General features: G+C 46.2%; 1 protein-coding gene across 1 annotated transcript in view; it reads right to left on the bottom strand.

Annotated features, from left to right (window-relative positions):
* Window positions 1–12,014, bottom strand: part of SLC8A3 (solute carrier family 8 member A3) — a 119,122-nt gene that overhangs the window by 88,537 nt on the left and 18,571 nt on the right. The window contains exon 2 of the mRNA XM_082485352.1: window positions 7,380–9,191. Within this exon, the coding sequence (XP_082341478.1) occupies window positions 7,380–9,145 (1,766 nt within the window). The 5' untranslated portion in view covers window positions 9,146–9,191. The remainder of the gene's footprint in view (window positions 1–7,379; window positions 9,192–12,014) is intronic.

Below are 12,014 nucleotides of genomic sequence, written 5' to 3'. Positions count from 1 at the left end.
ACTTTGCCGGCACACTGATTTGTTAGGAGTCACAGAGACATTACAATGATGCTCTAAGTAATGTTCCCGCTGTGGGTTAAAAAAACCAAACCAGCACATACTTGGAGTGATAGATGGTCTATCAAGCCTTGTCACCAGCATCTCTTCTTATCCCCTGAAGCTGCATCATTCAAACTGTGCCTTCTCCTCCTTCTTATAGGTTGGAAACAAATACAACCTGTGCTTCTGCAGACCCGTGTGTAAAGGGCATGATGTCCAAGCCACTCATTTGCAAAGGTCCCCCCTCGGTAATGCATGAGTCAGTATGGGTAAAGGAGGGAAAGCTCACTCAAGCCATGGTAGACTTGTTTTATCTTGACTCAGTTCTGGTCTGTTGTTTGCTTTTAAACCCAAAACTGGGTTGTGTCATTTGGCAGGGTGAATTTCCCTGCGCTTGCTCAAAACTAGCAATATCGCTGCCCTCTCTGATACCTTCCAAGGGCCTCCTACTTCAGGAACCTGGGAGCTTCCCAGGGGCTTCTCTGCTAGATCAGAGCACACGCCAGCTCTGAACAGCTGATCTCTATCATGTGCGTTTCTTTTCAGCTGGGGTCCCAGGCCCCCCCTGCTTAATGCTGTCACATAAACTCATACAAATGCCCTCCCCTTTGATGGGCAAGAAGTCACAGTCTCCGAGACAGGATCTCTTTTGTCCTTCTTCATGGACAGATGGCAAGTATGTCCCTCCGACACCTGCCAACAGGACTATCTGGGAACATAAAGGTCAGCTCGGGGCTTCTCTTCTTCCCAGGACGGTGCCACGGTCTCACATTTCTGCAGGCTGATTTTACATACGCTCCAGGAACAGTCCCCTGACGCCTCACGCTAATCCCCTGCAGGTCACACCACCTAGATCTCACAGCAGGACTATAGCAGAAACCCAGAGCGTGTGTGTGTCTGTATGTGTAAAGGACTTCAGTTTAATTAGAAACCGGTACTGCTGAGAACACCAACATGAGAATCTCACAGCAAGAAGCAAATACAACAGCCTTTCACCACTGGCAACATAGTGGGGGAAAGTGGTTTTGTCTTTTTTAACTGGAGGACAGCTGCTACTGTCTTCCCTTAATCTGAATTAAAATAGGAACATCAAGAACTTCTAATCTATGTGAACATGTAGGAAAAGAGAGCCAGAAGGAGCTTACCCACTGATGGAAACAACCTGGAGAAGAGTCTGGAAGATTCAATCTCAAGTGCGCTTTAACAGGAAGGGAGTGTGTCCTGAGAGAAGGAACCATCAGCCCCACACAACAAATTCTCATTGCCTGGAGTCCCTCTAATTAGTCTTAATTTTTTTTAGTGTTGTTCTCCTCAGAGCCTTAGAATCAGCGCATGGTCTATGAGAGCTGTTGAACAGGAGTTCATACTAGATTACCAAAATAATTTTGTTATGACCTTGGTCATTAATTGGAGTCATCACAGCTGGTATAGATAAACCAAGGTCCACAGATGCAGCACACCTCCATGTTATGTGACAAAACTTAATTTAGGAAAATGAACACCCAAAACCACAGTTACTGTTGACACCTTGGGGGAATAGTGGGATATTGCAGTTACTGCCTATGCCTACACCTGTACCAATCTGATTTGTGATGGCTGGGAAGAGGTCCACAAATCTGCATAAATTCACTGGTCCCGAGTAACAGCAAATTATAAAACTCAATGTATGCAGACCTTCCTCTGGATAGAGCACAGGCAGGCAGTTCAGGGAGATCAGTTTTATTCCTGTCTTTGCCTCTGATCTGTCGGGTAATCCAGAGGGAAAAGAAGTCACTTCCTCTGTATTGTCCGCCCCCCCCATCTAGAAAATGGGAATAATGTCCCTCAATGTCCTTTGCAAACTGCTACGAGATCTACTGACAAAACACCATGCAAAAGAGCTAAGTATCATTAATAGCATTTCCCTCAAAATGCCACAACCATGACTGTGTAGGTGATCAAATTAAAAAATGAAGTTGACAGTTTCCTCAAGCACTGAATGGCGATAAGAAAGGACAGCTAATTACACCAAACCTCAGTATGACGTCCTTCTAACAGACAACTGCCATTCACCTTTCTCCACAATCACCTTCACCAGATCTGCTGGGGGAAGCTAACAGCCACCACGGCGGGACGACAAGCAAGGGGTTAGGGCCCAGGTATCTCTGTGTCCAAGCACGGGTGAACAGGAGAGGAAAAGGAGGAGGAAGGGATACTGACCTTCCCACCCAACAAGGGCAGCTCAACCCACAGGAGAGAGGGTGGCAGCAGCAGCACCAGCACATGGTGGGCTGCCTGGGGCAGTTGTTAACCACCCGCCTCGGGGGCACAGCACCAACCTGAGCTTGACCCAGACAGGACCACCTCTGGCACAGCTCTGGCCTTCTCATAGATACAATACACGCACACTCCATGAGCAGGGGGGCTCAGAAGATGCCTGAAGAAGGAGGAAGAAATGCACGTGGCTTTCTACTGCTCAGTGTTGTAGCAGCACTTTGGAGGTCCAGTCCCCCCGAGCTAAGCATAGGCTCACGGTGACCCTGTGGCGCTGCCTGTGGGCTTCTCTAGAGAGAAGCAGACAAGCAGAGGCAGCACACAACTTGCAGACAACATCCTGCCCAAATCCTAAAGGCAAAAATAATCTCTCTGCTTATCGAGGCAGGGTTAACGTGTTTGTCTTCAGCAGCCTCTGTGCGAATGGAGGAGACAGCCCGCCTGCTATCAAGAGCTTTGCCTAACGCACGTACAGATAAGTGACTGTAGGTTTCCACACGTTACCAACGTTTAGCTACGCTGATTTGCAAAGAGGTTTTGCAGGCCGCTTATAACCGGTTTAACACCACAGCATCCCTCTACACCCCGTTCCCTCCTGAGCCACAGACAATACTGTGGGAACTATGGATTCAGGGCAGATGGGTACACCTCCAGTAGCCTTCGTGTCCTGCAAGTAATTGAGCAACCAGCAACAAAGGCAGGGAACAAAGTAGGTCTCTTGGCCTAAACCTTAACTCAGTATAGCTGCTGCAAGTGACGTGGCCGAAGCAGAACTTGTCACTCTATCTTCTAGCTGGCGTATCAGTTAGCTAACGGTAACTTGTGTTTCTTCCTAAACTTTCTAAAGCAAGACCTAGACAAATTTCCATATGAATTTAAACAGTTTTAAACACAGAAAATTTAAATTAAATTGAATGACTTGCTAGGAGTTCTCTTTATTATGCAAAAAGAAAATCCTTTAAAACCCAATTCACTTCTTGCTGCTGGCTCTTAATGATTTCTTTATAGCTTGGACATGATAAGGCAGCTGGGTCAATCATTCTCCTAGTTTTCATGGCTCCAAGAACCTAACATTTATTTCCATACAAAATTATTTAACCAGAAAAGTGTTCACTCATCTTGGGGAAAAAGAAAAAAAACCAACAAAACCAAAAACAAACAAAAACCCCACAAACCAAGCAACCACTAAGTTTTGATGTTGATTTCTTGAGAGTTTCCTTTTAGTCAACAAGAGAACTAGGATTCTACTTCAGCTGCTTAGGTCATTTCTGACCTTCTGTGGAACACAAGTTTGGAAATAACAAATGTATTGAAAAAGAGGCAGCATAATCAAATATTTGAGACCTGATCAATTCCCTTCTCAACAGATGACAGCAATCAAGATTATATGGCTGGATTTATAGCTACCCAACACCCATACGCATCCATGCACACACACACACACTTCATGGGACCATATTTCAGAAATAACAGCATTGTTTCAAGCCTCCTCATCTCAGCCTGTTCTCTCTTGTGCTCCCACCCAAATGTGAGTAAGGAAACTTTGACCACGTTAGTCTAGAAAGAATCACAGAAGCAATAAGCAAGAGCCGGTGGCAGGATCCATTTCCCTCTCATTTTGCAATGTTTTGCATCAAGTCATCTTTTTTTAAGCCCCACATATCTTAGGGAAAGCCTCTTAAAAACAACCTTGAGATAGTTTAGCTTATCTTGTTATATTTAAGTGAAGACCCTCTCTCCATTTAGTTTTCAGGGAAAGCGCTTATCCTCGGCCCTAGGGATTCAGTAGACAGCAGCGCCTCTCCTATAGCTTAATCTCAAGGATGCTGTGTAATCCAGAACCCCTCAAATTAATCTAGCCATTGCTACACTTAAGGAGGCCAACCTACAAACCACTTACAGATCGCCTGCCGCTGCAGAACGCGAGCTGAAGTTTATTTAATTTGTGTGTCAGAGAGCGAGCTGCAGCTTTTACTCTCCTCTGGTTTACACTGCTCTGTGCTTCTTGGTGGCTGCAGATCCTCAGCACGCACAAAGAGCCACTGTAAAGCATAGCGCTGTCTTACGTGGTTGCAAGATGCTGTTAATTCATTTGCTTCCTCCACGAGTCAAAAATCTTTTCAAAGTGACTCCATGACGAGAATGACAAGGCTGAAGCAGTGAGGGAAGAAAGGACTCCACCTCAGGTTTGTATAAAACCATGAGCAGCTCCGACACCAGCATGGAAACTCGAGCCCAAGTTTCACCTTTCCTAAGCGAGGGCCTAATGATCGGGCTGAAAGTGGGGAGCACATAACTTCTTACTGATCTCTGACCCTCTGTCCTTGGCAATAACTACTGACCACCTTAACCCTCCTGACTTCACCTCTGTTCTGCACCAGGCTTCGTGGAGCCTTGGTCACCCCCTTCAGTGCATAGGGCATATCAGTACTTCACAGAGGATTCCCCTTAGCAGCAAGACATTTAAGAGGCAGGGGCTAAAATATTCAGTCAGGCAAACCCCTGGCGCTTCAGTGACCCAGTGTCTTCATACAGTCTGGTACCAAGCCATACCGTGACTAGTCACTCATACATTGCCCTCTCGGTCGGCAAAACTGTCCCAAACGCCCTATTCACCCATCTACTAAAACTAAGGCTGACCAAAACTAGATAGTGCTTGTTGGAATATTACAGGTCCGAACTCCAAATTCGGACTTGATTACCTCAAGCTTGTCTGCAGCCTAGATATTGAATCAATTTTTTTTTTTTTTTTTCACATTGAGATTTAGAAAGCAAAAAAGGAAGAAGAGCTGAAACCCACCTATTACTGCCTCCAGGTTTCTACAGCTGCTCCCACCTGCACCTCAGAGAAGAGCTGGCAAAGTAGAGCAACTGACCTGTGGTCACTGAATTTAAAGGCCAAGGGCTGATTAATGAAAACTACCTTCACATGTTTCCAGCCCAAAATTCCATTCCCAGAAGACCTGGAGATTTAAAATTAAACTCAGAAGTGAATAAAGGCAGCCTGCTGGCTGACATGATCTCCCTCCTTGTTAGGCTTATTAGTTTGATTAAGTGCTACGTTGAGCCAGCCATACTAATTCTAGCTTCAAAAGAAATTCATCTCTGGTAGCCACGTGGTCTCCACGGCCACTATGTCTAGCAGGCTTTGTTCCCAGCAGTCTTCTGATTCAGAATTGAAAGCCACATTAATGCATTAGGTGTGGGCACTGCCTTAAGTACATCATAAAGGTCTCATCTGTGCTCTAGGGCATCTTCTCTGGGTCACAAACCACAGCATTAAGTAACCTACACATACTTGTTTTCTGGACTGCCTTAATTTTTGTTAGAGGATCCCACAAGGATGTGTATGCTCTTGCTGAATGTGATTTATTTGAACCCAAGTGAAGCAACTATGTGGGTATGCTCTGGCCTGCTGTCACACTTTTCAAAAACAAAAAGATGTCTTCCATCATCTGGAAGATGAAAGAAAGGGAGTACAGTTTGGAGTAAGATAGCTCATAGGCTTTTTCTCTGGTACCCCAAATCTGCTGGCCTTTCACTGATGGGTCTTTTTCAAGCAAGAAAAGCCTCTTTTCCTCAAGACCTGGCTGAAGGGAGGTAGTACCCATTATATTTTAGGTAGTCTACTCACAGGAGACCGTAACCACACAGCTGACATTCTTCTTCACTTTCTCTACAGAAATCAGCTTGCAGCTCAATTAAGGAGACTAACCTGCATGGCCCATCTCCCTGAGAAGGCCAGATGAGGACAGCTGATCCTCTTCCATCTCTGATTGTGGCTGAACGCAGCCAACCAGGAGCTTCTCTTCCTTTAATAGGGGAGAACACGTACTTACAATCAAGCATCGGGCCTGTGGATATTAGCTGGATTAAATGGTTTAGTGGGCTAAGGCAGAAGGTGCTATTGAATTAGGGCATCCCTACTTCATAGTATTTAATATATTAACATCCTTTTGGGTACTGTATTGGGAGGCTTGGTACAAAGATTTCTCTTCTCTGATGCCAGTTGCAAGTCTGCACAATTCTTCCTTTGATGGCTCAAGTGATTAGGTGTTAACAAGAGGAACCTTGGCACTTAACACTAGGGAGTTCTAGCACCAGGTTCACACCCCCCTCCCTCTCCCTGTGCCGCTAAGGTTATTTTCTCATTCCCCACTAATGTTAACAGCAGGTACTTAAAGCAATTAGACATTATCGCCTCTCTGGTCTTTATTACTTCCTAGCTTCATATCAGCTACTTTGTACACAACAAAAGACCTGATTTAACAGGACTGGTGCAGACTATTTTGCTTCCCTTCTTTATTCTGTATGAAAACACTGGGTCATGGAGCCACATGGACAGGCTGTGAGCTGCAGTGCTTTAGAGCATCATTGCCAATTGCCATGGTATTTTACAAGGGGAAAAAAACGCAGGTAGTAAAAGAACAGACATAGGGAGAGCATAGAGAAGGTGATGTGGGGAATATGGGTAGACCATAGAGACAAAGAGGCTGGAAGAATCTCCCAAGTCCAGCAGAACAGCTGGCAGCTGTGCCTATACTTGTGAATTAGCTGCCACGCGGACCTGCAAGTTGCACAGGCAGCCTAGGGATAGAGGCACGATGTGTTGCTCCTGTGAAAATAAAGCCCCACGTCTACAGAGCAGCTCTTGCTTGCCTTGTAAACTTTTCATCTAGGGATAGCAGTAAACTCCTGTGCCCTCTATGTTTGGTGTTCAAAAAGAGGCTTTCCCGTATTTGCCCAGCCAGGTAAAAGCTCGCCCTTTTTCTTCGCTTTCTACCTTAGCTCTCTATTAACCCTTAGCTTTAGTACAGGACGGCAGAGAATGATATACTTGTATATTCTCCCCCTCTGCCCCCCGCCGTATTTCTAAGCCTCACTTTGTCATTCCCAAGAGGGAAGGGACAAGAGCTTTGAGCTCTTAAATCCTGCTGTCGGTTCTTGCCTGAAAGAGGTAAGTAGGGAAACTGAAGGAAAGCTGAAGAAAGAAGCCTGCCCTTATCAGCATTCACCTGTAATGGAGGCAAAATCTTGGGTTAAATACCAAAAGTAGACCCAGGAACAGAAACGAATGGGGTACTTACACAGTTTCATCATTCTTGAACTCCAACTCCCCGTAAGTGTCTTCAAAGTCTTCTCCACCTCCTTTCGCCGTCCCTTCTACTGTCCTAAATGGCACTATGACTGTACCCCGAGCACCTGATGTCCTTAGGACTTTGACTTCCATCACGCCAATGCTCTCACTGACATGTATAACATCACACTCAAATGTGAAGATGCCAGCATGGTCATCATCCAGTATAGTCACTGTGGCCACACAAGGAGAAGCCAATATGGCCTTTGGATACGGGGAGTTACTGAGCTCTGGAGGTTCCTCACTGTCCACCACACGGAGGTTACTGAGCCGCACAAAGAAATGCTCATCTTCCTCAAAGATGTCATCGTCAATAATTCCCACGGAGAACTCCTTCTGGGTCTCCCCTGATTTCAAGACAACAGTCCCCTCTGTGAACTCATAGTCAGCACCAGCATTGGCAGAGCCATCCTCTGTTTTATAGTCCACATAGATGGTCTTGGACATGTCCCCTCCTTTCCGCACCACTGTCAGAAGAACGGCACCACAGTTCTCAAGACACTGGTAGGAGCACGGGTCAAAATAAATTTTGGAGATGAATTCCTCAGGTTCATCTGGCCGCACCTCGTGCAAGCTGGTACTCTTCTTGGCTTGCTCAGCCGCATGCTTCTTCAGAATATTGCCAGCTCCCGTCATCATTCTGGTAGCCTGAATGCGATAAAAGGCTCTGCTCTTTTGCTGATGAGACAAGGCATAGTAGTTAGCCATTTCTACCAGCTGGTCCAAGTCCTTTTCTGGGTGCTTTTGCTTCAGGTCCTTAAGGATCCGGATCATCTCTTTGCGAGATTCATCTACCTCCTTCCCCTCCACAGTGACTAAGTTTCCATCCAGAAAGTGGGAGTTCATCATCTTGCCATCCATCTCAATTCCCTTAGGGTGATCACCTTCTGATTCTATGATAATGCCCCTGTGCTTGTCGGTACGGTACTTTTTGTGCATATACTTATAGAAAAGCAGACGTCGATCTGCTATCCAAGCCAGAAGAACACAAAGTGGAAAGAAGAAAAGTGTGAGCAGACCTTCCCAGACCTGAACCACACCTGGAGAGAAGACAGCAAGGATCATGTACAACCAGATGTAAGCAAAGATGCTCCACGCAGCTGTGACAAAGAAAACCCTCAGGTGTTTTATCTTTCTGGTTTCTCCATCAGGGATCACGTAGACACAGATGGCAATGATGATAAACATATTGAAAGCAGCGCTGCCAACAATTGTAGACGGCCCCAGGTCTCCAGCTATGAATCCATGCCCACACACTTCTATCAGAGACAGAAGGATCTCAGGAGCAGAGGAGCCCAGAGCCATAAGGGTTAAGTTGGAAACAGTTTCATTCCAAATGCGAATGGTGGTCGTCGTGGTCTCTCCATTGGGTTTCTTAATCGTGATTTCTTTCTCTTGCGACGTAATGACCTCTATAGATGCCATGAAACGATCTGCAATGATGGAGACTCCAAGGAACATGTAGATCAGTGCTACAAAGTATACGATAACACGGGCAATTTTGTCCCCAAGGGATGGGTTTTCTGGGTACCATATTGGCAGGATAACACCTTCTTTGCAGTCAAAAGATCCTGAACACGAGCTGTTTTGTACTGAACTGGTTGAGTCTCCCGTCAGGCCAGCATCCACCTGCAAACCATGCAAAAACAGCACAAAAGTAACCAGCCCAAAATGGAGGAAGGCCGAGGTGACAGGCTGCAAGCTTAACCACGCCATACACAAGATGCAACTTCCACTGCGTAGATCCAAAAAGGCCGAGAACCTGCAACAAACAAAACAGAGAGGGGGGAGGGAAGCATGAGAGAAAAGGAAGATGCAACATTTACCCAAACGCACTTCAGTACCTCACCACTGAAGAGTACTGGTAGAGATGCGGGGGTTGTCTCTCTGTCACTTTGAAGAAGGTATTTAGCAGGGACTCTAACAAACTGCAGCATTTACACGCCCAGCAGATGAAGATCAATTGCTAGAAAAGTAACTCAGAGGAAAAGCGTATATATATAATAGCCCACTTTTGACCTACAACACGTGCAACAGGAGTACTGAGTGCTCAGCAGCCGCTCACCTAATGATGCCGTGGTGTTCACCAGCACATAGCACTTCAACTCAGCTTGAGAAACCAATCTCAAGGCTCCCCTGTCTCACCACTCAGGGGATAAGACAAGTCAAGGAATCACTAGCAACACAAGAAGCACTATTTAAGGCCAGTGAGCAATCTCCAAATGAAGTCCATTTGTTGGACGTAATTCAGTTACGAATTATGGATTACCTTGGTGGCCAAACCATCCCCACAGCCAGCCCCTCCTCAAAGGCTGCAGAGTCTCCAGAAGGGTCCTAGGGCTCCCCTAAGCTTCTGGGGCAAAGGTCCTCCACGTTAGGAGGTAACTATGTCGGCCCAGAAATAGGGCAAAGGACTCGTGTGCTTGGCAAAGCACCAAAGGCCATTTTTCTCTAGCCTTTCCATTGCAATCTGGAGGATCACATTTTACATCGATAATCCTGCCTTTAAATAACCACAGAAACCTACAAAACCACCACTGTTAGAAAAAGCTGTGCTCACGAACCCAGAGGATAGAGCAAAACAGATGTACCCACCAACAACATTCCCTCTGCACCCCTAAGAAACTGATTTATTTTCAAATACCTCCTAAAATGAAAGTAATCTCTAACCTAAAATACCAGGCAAAAACAAAGGAGCTGATCGACGTGTCAGATACAGATTTGGCATATCGCTGCCCAATAAGCCCTTCTCTTACTTACAGACTACATCGCTGTAGGGCTTGCACCACTTAAAATTGGATTCTGAACTCTTCACATCGTCACGGACCACACTATTCTTCCTTTACATCATGCCTCTGGAAGAATTTGATCTCAGGCTTAGCTGAAAAATCACGCTTGCGAGTCCAGACACAGCCAAGTATCTCACAGGAAACATCAAACTTAATAGCAGCATTATCTACAGCACTTGGAAGGTTCAAGAGCCTTAACTCCCACTAACTTTCATTGAGGTTTCTACTGCCAAATCAGTAGGGCTGGGATTCATTTCCCCTACTGTAGCTCTCTAAATCTTGGGCAGTAAGTTAAATGAAGTCACTTGGGCTCCCTTGGTAGTTAGAGGAAAAAGACAGTCACTTCCAGGGGACAATTCTTCCTGTCCCACCCCTGTTCTGACCCAAAAGATGTACTTAAGACACACACCTTTAGAAGGGATTTCGTCCTTTCCCATCTCTCTCCATGGTCTCGAGAGGGTGCCCAGACAGCCAATTTAGAGCAGATGCCTAACCTTCAGATGGCAGCAGTTCGAAGCGACGAACCGGCCCCTAAGCACCTGAGGAGGTCCCTCCCCTCTCCCTTAGCAGTGCAAATATTCCAGTAAACATTTTAATGTTATCAGCATTAACAAATGCATCTCGAATGGCTATTTTATCATCATGTTGTGTCGCTCGCCTCTTTTCAAAAGCAGGTGCAATCTTCCTGATATCAACCGAAACATTTTCAACTTTCAGATAAAAATCTATAAAGACAAGCGAAACAGGAAGGAAAGCGTGAACAAGGACTGCAAATGAACAAAACCGCTCCTGACAAAGCACAGCAGAGGGGAGAGAATTGATTATGCAGTATCAGAATCACAAATCCATATCTGACACCCTTGATATGAAAAAACAATACGCTTCTTCATGCTGCCTGGACTAATTCAGAAGAGAGATTCTCCCACGTTCGCCTATTTACCTTCTCCCTCCAGTGCCTACTTATCTGCCCGCCTACCTGCGCCCCGCTGCCTGACCAAGCCCCCGGGGATCAGAGGGACCTCAGACCCAGTGGGGGCTGTTAGCCAGCCCCAGTCCTCGCCCCAACCCCGAAGTCTCCTTAAAACACCACGCTGCCTGCAGAGCCCAGGGTGCCAGGGAAGACCGAGCTACCCAACACATACAGCTTGGCTTTGGTTTGACACCCCCGTTGTGTCTGCCCTCCCACTCCCCGCGGTATTTTATCAGATTTCTGCGTGCAGGATGTTGGGAAATCCCTGAGCAAGGGCCAGGAAACACGTACAAGAGGGACTGTGAGCAGCAAGCCCAAGATCTCTGGGCTGCAAGGGAGATGTGTGCACACGCACAGTAAAGATGACACGTTCCAGGTGCCTCTGACTCAAGGTGCACACAGAGACCAACTGCACCAGCACAGCAGCTCCAAAACCACCCCGGGCACATCAGATCATCCTTTTCTGCACTGCAACTGCTGGCAGGTATCCACCAACCTCTTGACACTTCCAGCTCCCAGCTCCTACTTGACTGTACAGCAGCCAGTAGGTGCTGTGTCTTCCAAGATCAGCCATGTAGAAACGGCTGACAGAAAGACAGGAGTAATTTCAGAAACATCTACGTGACTCAAGTACCTAAATTTGGTTTCAAAAATGACTTAAGAGTCTAAGTATCACTTAAATTCAGAGCCTTGTCCAGGAATAGTACAATGACTAAACTGCCCTCTGAAATAAATCACTGCTACCACCAACCTCCCTCTCTGTGGGACAACCGGCTTCTGTAATTAACACTATCTGTCTACCTTCGGTAATGCCGTGATGGTTTCT

This window comes from Vanellus vanellus (assembly GCF_965231255.1).
Source record: "Vanellus vanellus genome assembly, chromosome: 6".
NCBI classification, from domain to species: Eukaryota; Metazoa; Chordata; class Aves; order Charadriiformes; family Charadriidae; genus Vanellus; species Vanellus vanellus.
Note: the sequence above shows the minus strand (reverse complement) of the source record. Positions and strands in the feature narration are given on the sequence as shown.